This window comes from Calcarisporiella thermophila (genome assembly GCF_041956535.1).
Source record: "Calcarisporiella thermophila strain CBS 279.70 unplaced genomic scaffold VTP21scaffold_20, whole genome shotgun sequence".
Lineage (NCBI taxonomy): Eukaryota > Fungi > Calcarisporiellomycota > Calcarisporiellomycetes > Calcarisporiellales > Calcarisporiellaceae > Calcarisporiella > Calcarisporiella thermophila.
The window spans coordinates 581,196-594,924 of NW_027192210.1; the positions used below are offsets into that span (position 1 = coordinate 581,196).

The 13,729-nt window shown below is 46.7% G+C and overlaps 6 protein-coding genes across 6 annotated transcripts; 5 read left to right on the forward strand and 1 right to left on the reverse strand.

The window, feature by feature from the left end:
* Nucleotides 1-80: 80 nt before the first annotated feature.
* VTP21DRAFT_5035 (uncharacterized protein) lies at nucleotides 81-1,091 on the forward strand (the record flags this gene model as incomplete). Its single annotated transcript, XM_069395513.1, has 6 exons — nucleotides 81-160; nucleotides 227-293; nucleotides 353-403; nucleotides 473-631; nucleotides 707-928; nucleotides 1,002-1,091. The coding sequence occupies 6 exons, from the start codon at nucleotides 81-83 to the stop codon at nucleotides 1,089-1,091; spliced, it is 669 nt and encodes a 222-aa protein (XP_069248651.1).
* A 454-nt stretch (nucleotides 1,092-1,545) lies between these two features.
* VTP21DRAFT_5036 (uncharacterized protein) lies at nucleotides 1,546-3,887 on the reverse strand (the record flags this gene model as incomplete). The annotated part of the gene is made up of 5 exons (XM_069395514.1): nucleotides 1,546-2,139; nucleotides 2,219-2,919; nucleotides 2,991-3,138; nucleotides 3,217-3,539; nucleotides 3,701-3,887. 5 exons carry the CDS (start codon nucleotides 3,885-3,887, stop codon nucleotides 1,546-1,548), a joined length of 1,953 nt encoding a protein of 650 aa, XP_069248652.1.
* A 248-nt stretch (nucleotides 3,888-4,135) lies between these two features.
* On the forward strand, nucleotides 4,136-5,566 carry VTP21DRAFT_5037 (uncharacterized protein; the record flags this gene model as incomplete). Its single annotated transcript, XM_069395515.1, has 4 exons — nucleotides 4,136-4,228; nucleotides 4,302-4,318; nucleotides 4,404-5,416; nucleotides 5,517-5,566. 4 exons carry the CDS (start codon nucleotides 4,136-4,138, stop codon nucleotides 5,564-5,566), a joined length of 1,173 nt encoding a protein of 390 aa, XP_069248653.1.
* Nucleotides 5,567-7,917: 2,351 nt separating this feature from the next.
* On the forward strand, nucleotides 7,918-9,057 carry VTP21DRAFT_5038 (uncharacterized protein; the record flags this gene model as incomplete). The annotated part of the gene is made up of 1 exon (XM_069395516.1): nucleotides 7,918-9,057. One exon carries the CDS (start codon nucleotides 7,918-7,920, stop codon nucleotides 9,055-9,057), a length of 1,140 nt encoding a protein of 379 aa, XP_069248654.1.
* Nucleotides 9,058-9,726: 669 nt separating this feature from the next.
* On the forward strand, nucleotides 9,727-10,785 carry VTP21DRAFT_5039 (uncharacterized protein; the record flags this gene model as incomplete). Its single annotated transcript, XM_069395517.1, has 1 exon — nucleotides 9,727-10,785. One exon carries the CDS (start codon nucleotides 9,727-9,729, stop codon nucleotides 10,783-10,785), a length of 1,059 nt encoding a protein of 352 aa, XP_069248655.1.
* Nucleotides 10,786-11,434: 649 nt separating this feature from the next.
* VTP21DRAFT_5040 (uncharacterized protein) lies at nucleotides 11,435-13,359 on the forward strand (the record flags this gene model as incomplete). Its single annotated transcript, XM_069395519.1, has 5 exons — nucleotides 11,435-11,837; nucleotides 11,914-12,080; nucleotides 12,151-12,369; nucleotides 12,442-12,630; nucleotides 12,700-13,359. 5 exons carry the CDS (start codon nucleotides 11,435-11,437, stop codon nucleotides 13,357-13,359), a joined length of 1,638 nt encoding a protein of 545 aa, XP_069248656.1.
* Nucleotides 13,360-13,729: the final 370 nt, after the last annotated feature.

Here is a 13,729-nt window from a genome sequence, read left to right on the forward strand (position 1 = left end):
ATATTAATTTTTCTTCACGTGTTGAAAACTGTTCTCTCCATGGTCTTGAATTGAAATTACTCAAGGTAAATTCTTCCAGCATGGCACCCCAAGCAACTATTCGGATTTATTATGACGTTGTCTCGCCTTTCTCGTACTTCTGTTTTAACCAACTGCTCAGGTATACGCATTAGCCTCTATTGTGGGAATGCTGCTCCTCCTCTAAACCTCACGCCTTTTTTTGCAGGTATGAACAAATCTGGACCAACGTTGTGTTCGAGAAGATCCCGTTCTTCTTAGGTGGCATCATGCAGGTAACAAGGAAAGGCGAATTTCTATTGTTGAAACTCGAGACTAAATGGATGATGGACAGGGATCGGGAAATCAACCGCCTGCCACGATTCCTGCAAAAGCAAATTATATGGTAAGCATGAGCCTTTTGTTGAATGGGAGGAGCATTCACGATTCAACCTATTGCCTTACATAATACTAGATGAAATATGATATTAAACATTATACCGAAATGTACAAACTCCCCTATTCGACTCCAAGCATTTTCCCAGCACAAACGCTCTTACCTATGCGCGTGCTGACTGCACTGAAGATGCAGAAAGATGAAGAAGGTCTACTGCAGGCAACCAAGAGCTTATTTGTAGATCGATTTTATTTTCCAACCTGATAGTGTCCCTATACCTATCTAAACCACGTGTTTCTTCATCTCTATTAGAATGCTTATTTCACCAAGGACGCCGACATCGGCACCCCCGAAGTCGTTGAAGAATGCATTGCGTTCTTGGGCAAGGATAGGGCCTCCAAGCTCATGCAAGCGGCCCAAAGCGCCGAAGTAAAATCGCAGTTGAAGAAGGTTACTGACGAAGCATTGAAAAAGGGTGCATTTGGTTCCCCCACTATGTGGGTGAGTAAGGCGGGGGAGGAGCACGAGGAGATGGTAGGTTCAATGTTTGGTGGCCTCGGGCCGGTCGCGCTATGGACCACCTTTCTTATTCAATTTTTGACTTTAGTTTTTTGGGTGCGATCGACTTGAGCACATCGCCTATTACCTTGACTTGCCCTATCTCAGCTTCTGCCAAACCCTGCGGCCAAAACTCTGAACTCAAGCGGTGAGCCCCATCACTGCGTTGTTATTTTAGTTCTCATGATTGTGAGTGAGGATAGGATTTCTAAAGCTTTTCTAGTTCCTGAAATACCTGTACTAGTAACCTTTTCCTTTTGAATAAAATTTCAACTATCTCTCCCTCTATTTTTTGGTGGGATGAATACTATTCTATTCCTTCAATCTCTTTCAACGGAGAAGACCCTCTGAGATCGAAGCATTCGCCACCTTGCATCCGAATCTTTAATTCCGCTCTTTTTCCATTTAATCAAACAAATTACTATTGCCAGTCTTTCATGTCAAATATGAGTGGTTTCAAGCGATATCGATATCTAAATAGAGGTTGAAGTGGAGAGAGCCAAAGGCGACTTGGATGTACACAATAAACAATTAAGATTTAGGTATATAGGGATAAATAAGGATAACTAGGGGAGTGTGCATTTCAATCGATTCTAGCAGTTGTTGGTGTTCCAGTGCTTCACCACGAATTCCTTCCACATGGTGTTGGTAGTCAAATCCTGCAAATACAGCTGCGTATCCGCCTTGGTATAATTGCGGCCCGCCAGGCTAGTCAGCGCATTCAACACGTCCCGCTCGTTGTAGTCGGGATAGACGACGTCAATCTTTTGGGCCGTGGGGGCGGGCGAGGCGATGTAGTTCGGGAGCTTGATGAAGGGCACCGGCGTGTGCTTCACGGCATCCCCTTCTCCGTTGAGATCATCCTTGGTGACGTAGCCAAGGTTGTCTGCCTCACCTCGTTTGTGGAAGGCCTGGACGGCGTTGAGCTTGGCGAGGAGGTTCGGGCCCACCGCGCCATCCACATCTGGCACGTAGCGCCACTTGTTCTTGAATGGAGAGGTGGTGTAGAGCTCGTTGTTGGTGAATTTACCCTTGAACAGGTCAAAGCGCTGAGAACCAGTGCTCAGCACAGCAAGCGGAGGGTTGGGGCGCGATGCATTGACAATGGTCTTGGGGAGCAGTTCAGTGGAAAGCATCTTGTAGAGGGAGTTTGCATCGTCTACGGGAACTCGGGTGAGATAGTAGTCCTAACACGAAGGTAGAAGATGGTTTCGGGATAGGGTAAGCGCTTCTGAGGATCCGGTTTTTCTAACCGATGGGTTTTACCTGGGGGACACACCCGAGCACAAAGGTGGTGTTGAGCTTGTTGCGGATCCGCAGAATGTCTTCTGTGATCTGTTTGCCGTTCTTCGTATCGAAGGTTTCTTCCGTGGTGTTCGTGTAGTGGATGTAGGTTGGACGGTTGTTGTCCAGGTACAGCCGTTTCACCGTCAGGTTCTTGGCCATGTCCGTCTCGTTCAGCCCATTGATAGAAAGCCAGCCCACTGTTTCCATGTAGCGTCCGGACTGCAGAGCGACTGCATGGGCGTCGTAGAACGCAAAGTCACGGACGTGAGAATGGCCGGCGAGCATGACAATTGGCTTGGTTGGGTGGACGGCACGGATCGCCTTATGAATGATGCCAAACTCGGGCCCGCGGATCGGGATATGGCCATTGATGATGATCAGATTGGTGTCGTTGGCTTCCTGCAGGGCTTGGGTGAACCAGGGCTGCTTCACCGTCTCCTCCACGCTCAGGACCACGGTGTTGTTGGCAAATGACTTGAAGTTGAAGAGAAAGCCAAACACAAGAGCCTTGGTACCAAACTCACCCTTGTATTGCAAGAACTGGCTGCCAATGGGGGTGGTCTCGTTGGTTTCGGGGTTTTTGAAATGGACATTGGACGTGAGATATCTGCCTTCCCATTTGGGAGCAAAGTTCTTGAATACTTGCTCAGCGATCAATGGATCGTAGAGTTCGTGGTTGCCTACAGATAGCATTGTTATTCTCATGATTGATATCTTTTGTAAGCATTATCAAGGCAGTGCTGTAGCCTACCAATAGTAAGGGCGTCGTATGGGATATTGAAGAAAAGAGGATCACTTTGCGTCCCGCTGACTTCTGAGGCGTCAGCGAATCCATTACCGTCGTGCAGGTCACCTGTGTCGATGACAAACAAATCTTTCTTCAATTCCCGCGATTTTTCCTACGAAAAAAACAGCACACCTCCACAGCATTAGTACAGTTGTTCTACGTGGAAAATGAGTGCGTGTGCTCTACTGACTTTCATATGCTCTACAAAGGATGTAAAATCTCCCCAATCGCCCGCATAATTGGCCTCCGTGAGATGGCCGGGCAAAAATCCATGTGTGTCAGTGGTCTGAATGATGGAGAAGTCTCCCCACTCTAGAGGGCGAAACTCCAGAGGAATGGTGAGCTTGGGAGCTTCGGGCTGCATGCGCTTGGCCATGGGCACAGCGCGAGCCACGTTAGCGAAGAGGGCAAGAAGAACGATGCGAGAGGCCTTCATCAGTTTACGGGGAAGAAGAGACGAAGAAGTCGGAATGCCGAGGACATGGGCAAGGTCGAGAAGGCAAACACGCTGGACTTAATATACGGGAGGAGTTTGCAAAAGGGTTCTAAAACCCGAGAAACGTGCCTGAGCATGTTGCGATCTTTTGGCCCCAAATTCCTGTCGGAGTTGTGTTGTCGAGCTTCTGGGCCAAGTACTCTACCACGTTGTATCACCGAATGAGGTTAAGTTTAACCTCTGAAAGTTATCCGTTCAAGCCATATGAATCGGGCCAAGAGTGCCCGTGAAAGATTCCCTGAGATTGGAGGAGGCCGCCATGGCGATATGTCTTTGGGTGATCGAACCCCACCAACGATGCGAGCCAAGGCCAAAATTCCAAGAACATGGTCTCCGTGCCACCCCGCCCTACGCTGGTTTTCCATTTTGCCTACTTCATCTCGAATCCTCCCTCCATATGGATCTGCCACTCCAGAATCTACCTATCTAATCTTGGTTTCACCGAGCCAAACTGCTTTAGAGGGAAGACCTAGTTTCTGGCTTCCTCCGGCCACAATTCTCCAACTTTGGGGGTTGCAAATTCTATGCAAAATATCTTTGGTGGAGGTGGCTTTTTCAGCATGATTCGAAATGCCTCCTATGGCCAGACCAAGTCCAGTAGCTAGCATCCAAGATGCCCCATCCACCGATGAGGTGTTGGTTAGTTGTGGGTGGCGGATTCCGCATTAGCATAAGGACTTCAAAAGAGAATATGGGTGGTTACAAGGTATATAGAGGCAACGTCTTTTATTCATTTCTTTTCTCACGCTCTTCGGGAGTTTGCTCTTCTTTTGTTCTAGTGGGCCTATAGCAATGGGTGTGGCTCCTATTGCATTTTCAATCTTGTTTTTTTTATTTTTGCTTCTAAATGCTCTCCAATCCTTTGGAGCACCACCGATCAGAATAAAGGAAACTCATGTCCCCAGCATCAATCGCCACCACGGATCCAGCTTGGAGAAAAGCAGCAGACTCCTAGCAGATAAGGCGAGTATACAAGCATCGAAAGCCGCAGTTCCCGCTGCTACAAGGGGAGAAGGTGGTGCCCTAGATGACGCTAGAGTCAATTGCAATGTCACGATGGATTTAGGATGTATGGTCGATGTGATTCGGAATCTTCCCTCAAATCTAGACTATTATTGGCTCAACGAGCAGGAAATGGAGGCCTTTCATCGCGTTGCTCAACTTGCATCGATAGGCTTCTGTAGAAATATTAGTAGAGAGACGTTTGAGTGTGGTAAGAACTGCAAATACTTTCAAACTCTGAAGCTAGTTCGTCAGTTCTCGACCCGGCGCTACGATGTCAATGGGTATGTCGCCTATGATAGAGTTGCCAGGACTATTGCCATCGGATTCAGTGGCGCTATTTCATGGAAGAATTGGGTGCAAGTTGCAAAGTCGAGACCCATTGCATACAGCAGTGCAGGAGAAAAAGCAACAGTCCATAGGGGATTTCAGCAAGCGTATACGGAGGCGCGTGGCGTTATTCTAGATGCAGTTAGATTAGTGCTAAAGCAATATCCCCATTTCCAAATCGTTGTCACTGGCCACAGCTTTGGGTCAGCACTTGCCACACTTTGCGCTGCAGATGTATATCGTTCCTTTCCGCCGTCAATGGGATTGTCGAGTAGAGTTCAGCTTGTCACCCTCGGACAACCTCGCATTGGCAACAAGCCATTTGCCAGGTACATTGCCAGTCTTCCCATCAACCCAAAGCGCGTGGTGCAGCAGTACGATCCGGTTCCACACATGCCTCGACTTAGGGAATCTCAATGGTACCAAAGCGGAACTGAGGTTTGGTTCCAGGGCTCGACGGAAGGCGCGGTGCAATGCCTGCCAGAAGAATCGTTGCTCTGTTCAAGGGGGAAAAAGGATCACAAATCCATCGACCATCTGACTTATATTGGAGTGAGAATGGGTAAGAACGGTTGCTCCTAGGCGAATGCTACAAGTCTTTGACCAACGGAACCAGCCCTGCTCATTATCCACTGATGATATTAACCACCTCTGCCTATCAGCTTTCGACCTCATCCCTCTTGTTTGTGGATGGACCTCTATGGCACATTGACATCACTCCAAGCACCCCCCCCTGATAAATACACCTTATAGGCCTTGCTGGTTTATAGAGGATGGATATGTGTATCCAGACACTTGAAATGCATTACGCATTTGAACGGCCTTGAATCATGTGGACATAGAACCTCCTTTCGTCAATGCAGAATGCTTTAGAAACCCTTGGTTCCTCCTACCGATTCTGTGGAGATTCCCATTGCAGTGGGATTTGAGTCTATACATAAAAAAACTATATGGTGCGGGTAGTCGAGTGAACTTATTAAGGCATATCTGACTGACCGTCTAGTCAGGTATGCCCTATTGAGGTTTATTTTTCAACCTCTACTCCTTACAAAAGATGTTTTACTCGTACTTTTGTAAATATGTATAATATGATAAGTGCCAGATTTTTTCACTGTTCCCCCCACAATTTGGTTTTAGATATTGTTTGAATGAGCAGTTCACTCCACCTCCAGATGGTAAGTGATAGAATCCAAGGAGTTTCCCGCAGTTTTCTTGAAGGGCATTTGAGAACATGCATTGCGGATGAACCATAATAGGTGACTCCAGGTTTCGTGGGTCGTTAAAATAGCAATATTTTGGTTTGAAAACCGGTCTTTGGAATAAGACCCCGGGGTTCTTCTTTTGCTAATGGGGTATTGCATGGCATAAAACACCGTGTTTGCTATTTTCCATTCTTATAACAAGCATTTCGGATTTCACGATAAATTTTGCTAATGAGGATTTGGCTCTTTTTTGAAAAATATCATCGTTTTTATTTTCAATTGCACACCTTTCATACTTGGAATACTCCATGCTGAATTTGCCACAATGAAACAAGCATATAAAAAAAACTAAGGAGTAAAAACACGATTAAGTTGACGATAAAGTACAATTATATATTGGGACTCTCCCATTTTTTTTTGGGCTCAACCCCAATCCTTCATCTCTTCTTTCCCACCTCTCCTTTACTTCCCCCTCTTCCATAACACTGTTTATTTTTAACTTTCCTAACTCTCCTTCTAATCTTCCCCTCTCACTCCTTTTCTAACGTCCCTACTCTGCTTTTCTCTTGCCCATTTTTGGTTTTTTTTATCTAGCATTTAGTAGGAATAATATTATGTCCTTTGAATACAATTCATTCTCTTTCACCCTTCCCTTTCCTTTGTTTATCCTCTCACTAAACCAACTAAACCCTCTGTTCAATCGATTCCGAAATATCCAATACCCGCGAATTTACTTAAACGCCCGGGCTATTCCTTGAGAGAGAATACAATTGAGGGAATTACCGACACAGCGACCCCTTCGCGAGATCAGTGGGATATTATCTGCTTAATGGAGGTTCACAACGCAGGAATCAACTTGAGAGCTGCGGCTACTGTGGGGTATATATTTCAATCGGATGCAATACTCCGTACGACTTGGGCATTTTGTGCGATATGGCTCGATCAATTTTGCAATTGAAGGTATTGCACCCCATCCTGATACGAAGCGGCCTATGGGTGGATCAGTATCAAAGGAAAATGCTATTCTTGCTCGCCATTCGGAACTACTATTACTCAGGGTGGTTCGGAAACCCTATAAACCGAAAGGTTATGAGCATGTTAATAACTAACAGTCACAATAGCTTTCCTGTATAATCTATTCGTTTGTTTTTTTTTGCTATATTTTACATTACATTTTTTCCTTTCATTTACCCATATAACCTTCCTTCTCTTATTCATCGGAATCGTCAGCCCATTCCCACTTTATAACATCTCATTTTTCATTCTTGTTAATTATTTATTTTATGTGGCCCGTTTTCAGGAGAAGTTTAACATATTTCTCGAAATAAAGATCAAGATTGATCCCCCATTTCAGTTCTAAGCACGAGGGTCTCCACTGGATTAGAGTAGGTCTAGATCAAAGAAGATCAGACCTTCATGGCAATAAATTTCACGCAATTCTGTAAAGGATTCTCCAGGAACACGAGGAATTTCTACCCTGCTGTTCTACGGAATATAAACGGAGTTATATAGATTGCTTGATTTTTTTCATGCATATCAAGACCCCTCTACGACCTCTGTGATGGATAGCCTAGCCAACGTTATCCTATTTGAGCTGGAAAGAAAATAAAGCTCACATCGAATAAGTTTTGATATCAAGCTGAATAGGGCCGAGGTTTGCCGTGTAATTTTGTTCTTGAAAATGAAAACTCAAATGAAATTAGACTACCCAGAAACCATTCGAATCTACTAGGGTCATATTAATGCCAAACTCGGTGACGAAATTCCGTCTAAGGAAACTAAATTTGCCGCATTCAAGCTTGGGGCCTAATATATATGCAATAAGGTGCGAGCGAGCCATTGCCAAGATCCTCTAATAATAATGATGAGTGCGTTTCGTCTCTTTTCGTCCGCACGATGGGCTTTCATTCTTCTTGTTCTCTTCACCTCGATTCAATCCATTTCGATTGAGAAGCGGGTCTTCAATGGTGTCCGGAATTTTGCCGAGCGAGCTCTTAATGAACTTATTCGATACAATCCAGATCCTGACGCACCCCTCCCGCCTGTCTATACCCTTGCGCAATTCCTTACATCGAAGAGCCCCACTAAGAAGCTGAACGAAACCAGCGTGCACAATTCCTCCTCCACTTCATTGAGGGAGGCTCTGAATAGAATGGTGAAGATACCTTTGGATCAAGATTATTACCCCATCAAAGACGAAGAAGTGGATGCTTTTCGCAGTATTGCCAAACTGTGTGCGATCGGGTACTGCCGAAATTTTTCCACGACCGCATTCGAATGCGGGGAGCGATGCAAGGAATTCCCAAACATGACTCTGGCCGGGCATTTCCTGACCCCGCGGTATGATATCAACGGATACGTGGCGTACGACAAAGAAGCACAAGTGATCGTCGTTGCGTGGGGCGGGTCCGTGTCCGAACAAAACTGGATAGAAAATGCAAAGATAATGCCGATTAAATACAGTGAAGCTTCCTATGGAGCCTTTGTCCATATGGGCTTCCAGGAAGCCTATGAAGAAGCACGAGGGCCTATGCTTAGGTTGATCCTTCCCGTACTAAAGGAATATCCTTATTTCCGACTATTGATCACCGGCCACAGTCTGGGGGGTGCGTTGGCTACTCTGAACGCCGCGGACTTGTATCGCACCTTTTCTGAGTTCCACAATTCCCCCTATGGACTTCAGCTTGTCACGTTTGAGCAACCCCGGATAGGGAACAAGGTGTTCTCGGATTATATAAAGCAGCTTCCTATCTACGCGAAGCGAGTAGTATATAAGCTGGATCCGGTGCCACATGTACCGATCTCCCCGCTCCTCTGGCACCCGAGCGGAAGCGAGGTATGGGCGTTGAATCAGAACGGAGATATGGTCCAGTGTTTGAATGATAATTCAATACAGTGTTCGCGGGGAATCAGCAGATATAATGTGGACGATCATATGAATTTCCTTGATCTTCAGTTTGGTAGGAAAGGCTGTGCTGGCTACGTAGAGAAAGAGGGATAGTAAAGAAGTTGGTGTCTTTCACGCATCCACAAGCGAGAGATTGGCTTGAATATAGTCCCCATTTTTGGATTCCGTGATCGCTTGATGTATTCATAAACCCAGTTTTATTCCTTAAAATATAGTCATTAATTTTTTAGTTGCTCATCCTCTTTGCATATCAACGGGCTCCTGTAGTTTCTTTATGATTAACCTACTTGTCGAAACTTGGGGCAATATGCAGGTTTCAAATCAGCTGCCAACGCTCGTGATTGACGTAATGAAAGATAGCGAAGCAATACATAGTCTCCCAGGATCATGCCCTAGCCAAAATCGAGCCAAATAACACGAAACTGGTATTATTGTGGATCGGCCCTAGGTTACAAGGGGGCAAATGTAAAATAGAACTTACTACAAAATCCACCATTATGGCAACAGTGGCTTGTGAGATTCAAACTCACACGATCGATGATCCATACCCTAGTCTTGAGAGTTTATTGCTGCTATCTCTTCTAGAATAGTCAACAAATGCCATCTATCGTATTATATGGCCAAGTTGGATTTCTTTGGTTCTTTTACAGTTAGCTAGTGAGAACTACCTGATTCCTTCACCGCCAGTACACGCCATTGATGGTCTCTCCAACATTAGCCTCCCAGGCTGACGTTGACATTCGATTGTTCTAGGATATTAATATGAAGGCTCTCCCCTCTTTTCTACTTCTCTCCGCTATCTTTTATCTCCACTGCCTCTCCTATTTATCTCGTACAAGAGTCGCCCTAGCTGCAGAAACCAAGAATAAGGGGACTGGGACAAGGCCGCCAGTAGAATACGTGGTCATAGAGGAGCAAATCATTGAGCACCGAGCTAAAAACACGACTCATGATATCAAGAAAACGTTGGAAACGATTCGCAACATCCCGACGACGTCGCCTTATTATTGGCTGAACGAAAGAGAGAGGGAAGCATTCCATCTGGTCTCCATGCTCGCCTCGATAGGGTTTTGCCGGGATTTCGGGGACCACGGGTTTGGATGCGGTAAAAAATGCGACTATTTTCCAAACATGAAGTTTTTTGGCCACTTCTTGACACACGTACACGATGTCAACGGCTACGTGGCGTATGATGAGCAGGCCGAAACCATTATCGTCGGATGGGGTGGGTCGAGCACCATCGTCAATTTTTTAGACGACGTGAAAATATCCATGGTTTTCCACGGCCGAGTCGGCAGCGGCGTGCTGGTGCACCGGGGATTTCAGCTAGCGTACAATGAGGCACGTGAAGGCGTCATAACGTTGCTATCTTTGCTGGTGCAGCGATACCCTAAGTACACGGTACTGGTCACCGGCCACAGCCTGGGGGCGGCCCTTGCCATTCTACACGTGGTCGATATATATAGCTACTTCCCGCAGCTGCGGGTGAAGCCGAATCAGATCCGGCTCCACACCTTTGGCCAGCCACGCGTTGGGAACCAGCTCTTTGCAGATTACGTCAAGCAACTGCCCATTGTGGCCAAGTTTGTGGTCCAAGAGCGGGATCCGATCCCCCACAGGCCGCCGGCGGCGTTGGGGTGGAGGCAGGCTGGAACGGAGATTTGGGTGGCTAACGAGAGGGGAGACATGTTGCAGTGCTTGCCGTCCGATTCTCGGTATTGTTCAAAGTCCATTTATCCCTACTTCAAATGGAAGAACCATCTGTTTTATATGGGCCAGCGGCTGGGCAGTCCCGGTTGCAAGGGAATCCCGGGCAAGTAAACGATAATGTAAATCGCTGCATCGACGTCTCTGGCGCCAGTGGGGATGCCCTTGCCGCTCGACGCGTCGTGTTTTCCCGACAAGGGATGCTCCTGGGTCTTTGCGCCAAGCTAGAGCCTCTTTGTCAATTCGTTTTGTTCTCCCCGTCTCTTGCAGCTTACCTGTAATTTCTCTAATTTATTTATCTGCGTGTAGTTGCTTTGATTTGTTATGAGTTTTTTTTTTATGTTCATTCTGTTCTTGCTGCTGCCAGCTCCCCCTCCGACTTTCTGCGAATCGCAGCCGCGGTTACAAAGCATCGAGGCATGTACTCTGTTGTTGTGCACAAACAATGAAGCTCAGACTAGAGCCACCCTTCTTCTCATTGACCGTTTCCAGGTTCGAGAAATAGGTTTTAATTAACCCTGTTTATGGAAGCCTGAAATTGAATTTTTCTCGTTTATTCACGCCAAGTTCCCCTCGACCCCCTTCAAAACCCACCGCTCTTCCTCTCGTTTCCTCGCACATCGTCAAGATTCCGGCCAGCCCATTCTCTGCCTTCCTCTTTAGCCCTCGATAGAATACTAATACATCCCAGAGCTCCTCAAGGCACTGTATCATTACCCTCTTTCCCCCCCTCCTCCCCCTCCACCTCTGTACCAAAATCAACATGAACGTGAATGCCCTCCCTTCCAGCTACCGTGATCTGCCCACCCCATCATCCAGCGTCTCCACGCCAACCTCTCTGCATGACGAGAAGGAAGTCGATGATGTGTGGCAGCAACGAACTCCCATCCTTGACCAGAATCTCTGGCTCCATCCCGCCAACTCGCAGCAATTATACTGGGGGCCGCCAACGCCCGTAGCATCCTACAGGCAAGAGCCTCCTTCTCCGCGTGGCATCAAAGGGGGAGGAGTCATGTCGCTTGAATCTTTGGCTGGGCAAGTGGTCGCTCTCGGAAGGGATCAGTATGGCTGCCGATTCCTTCAGAATAAGATAGAGGATGGCGACCCAGCTGCTATTGCCTTTATCGTGAAGGAAGTGTATGCGCATATGATCGAATTGATGACAGGTCGGTTGCTTTACTGACTCCCTCATTCCCCATGTGGACCGTGTTAATGATGGTTATTATTTATTTATTTATTTAGACCCGTTTGGGAATTATCTCTGCCAGAGATTGTTCGAACACGCGAACGACGAGCAACGCACGATGCTGGCCTTGGCTGTTGCTCCCGAACTCGTGTCAATCTCCCTCCACCTCCACGGAACTCGGGCCGTGCAACGCATGATCGAGAATCTGACCCATCCCCATCAAGTATATTGCGATTTCCACTCCTGCTCTTCTCTCCATGGGGCAATGTATGCTGATCATTTGCGTCTTCTAGGTGAGAATCGTGATTATGGCGCTGCGCGGCAACGTTGTCACCCTGATAAAAGACCTCAACGGCAATCACGTCATACAAAAGTGCTTGAACCATTTCACTTCCGAGGAAAACCAGTTTATCTATGACGCCGTATGTGAACAGTGCGTCGAGGTGGCGACACATAGACACGGTTGCTGTGTACTGCAGCGGTGTTTCGATCATGCTTCTTCCATCCAAAAGGTTCGTGTTGGGTTCTCTCTTTCTGATGCAGACGAGCACAAGCTAACCCGTCTCTTTTGATCCACCCACTAGGCGCAGCTTGCAGCGCAAGTGACGAAGCATGCGCTTGTACTCTCCCAGGATGCCTATGGCAACTATGTGGTGCAATACATACTAGACCTAGGCGAGCGGCGGATGTTTTCCGAGGCCCTTATAAGGCAATTTGTTGGACACATATCCACCCTCTCGGTGCAGAAGTTTAGCTCGAATGCGATAGAAAAGGTACAAGGCCAGCCCATGACCCACATGGTGATAATGGGAATTTTCATTGACCAAATCCTTCCACTTTAGTGCATCCGTGTTGCAGACCCTGAAACACGTCGCCTTCTCATTGCAGAACTCCTTGATCCTGAAAAAATCGAACGTCTTCTCCACGATCCCTACGGGAACTACGTCGTGCAGACGGCCTTGGAGCGAGCAGACCCAACCCAGAGAGAGTTGTTGGTGGAATGCGTACGCCCACTCTTGCCAGGAATTCGAAACACACCCTACGGGAAAAGAATTCATAGTAAACTGCAGCGTCAGAAGCCACAAGGAGGGGGTAAGGAGAAGGGAAATGGAAATTTGAGGATCTTGCCTACGGGGGCAATGGGGGAGGAGCTTGCACTACTGAGACAGCAACAACAGCTGGTCCAGTTGCATCAGTTGCAGCAACTTCAGCAGCAAGCGCAGGCACAGCAGCAGCAGCAACAGCAATGGCACCAATTGATGCGCGCTTGCTACGTCGCTCACTCTCTCGGGGTGGCAACTCAGTCTTCTTCCAATATGGATGCCAATGCAGCTCCATCCACAGGCAGCCTGAATAGCCCGGGCTTTGGGAGGGTTCCCTCCCTGCTGAACAATGGGAAATTCGCTGGCAATAGTGGAGATCTGTGGAGTCCCACAATGGGAGGAAGCGGCATTGGGACTTGGCAGGATAAATTCCGAGAGACGCCGTCGCCTTCATCTTAGTCATTGCCAAACCGATGTTGTGCCTCCTATGTTCTTTTTTTTTTCTGTTCCATTAGTGATGTTATACTCGTATTTTTTTTTCACCTCCTTTTCGCTTTGTTACCTATCTCATTTGCAGTGATTTAATATCCAACTCTATAAGAATCAAGTCAAAAAAATATTTTTTTTTCTTTATATACTTGCATTTAATCATTTTACTGCTTTCCATACACAATTTCTACCTTATTTTTCACTCCTAATCTTCCTTATTAGTTGTTTCACTTGCTTTCTTTGATTTCTTATGGGGTTTTCTTTTGTGTTGTAAAAACGAAAAAATGCAATCGAACATTGCTGCCCTCAACATAATAAAATATAACAGTCCAGGATAGCG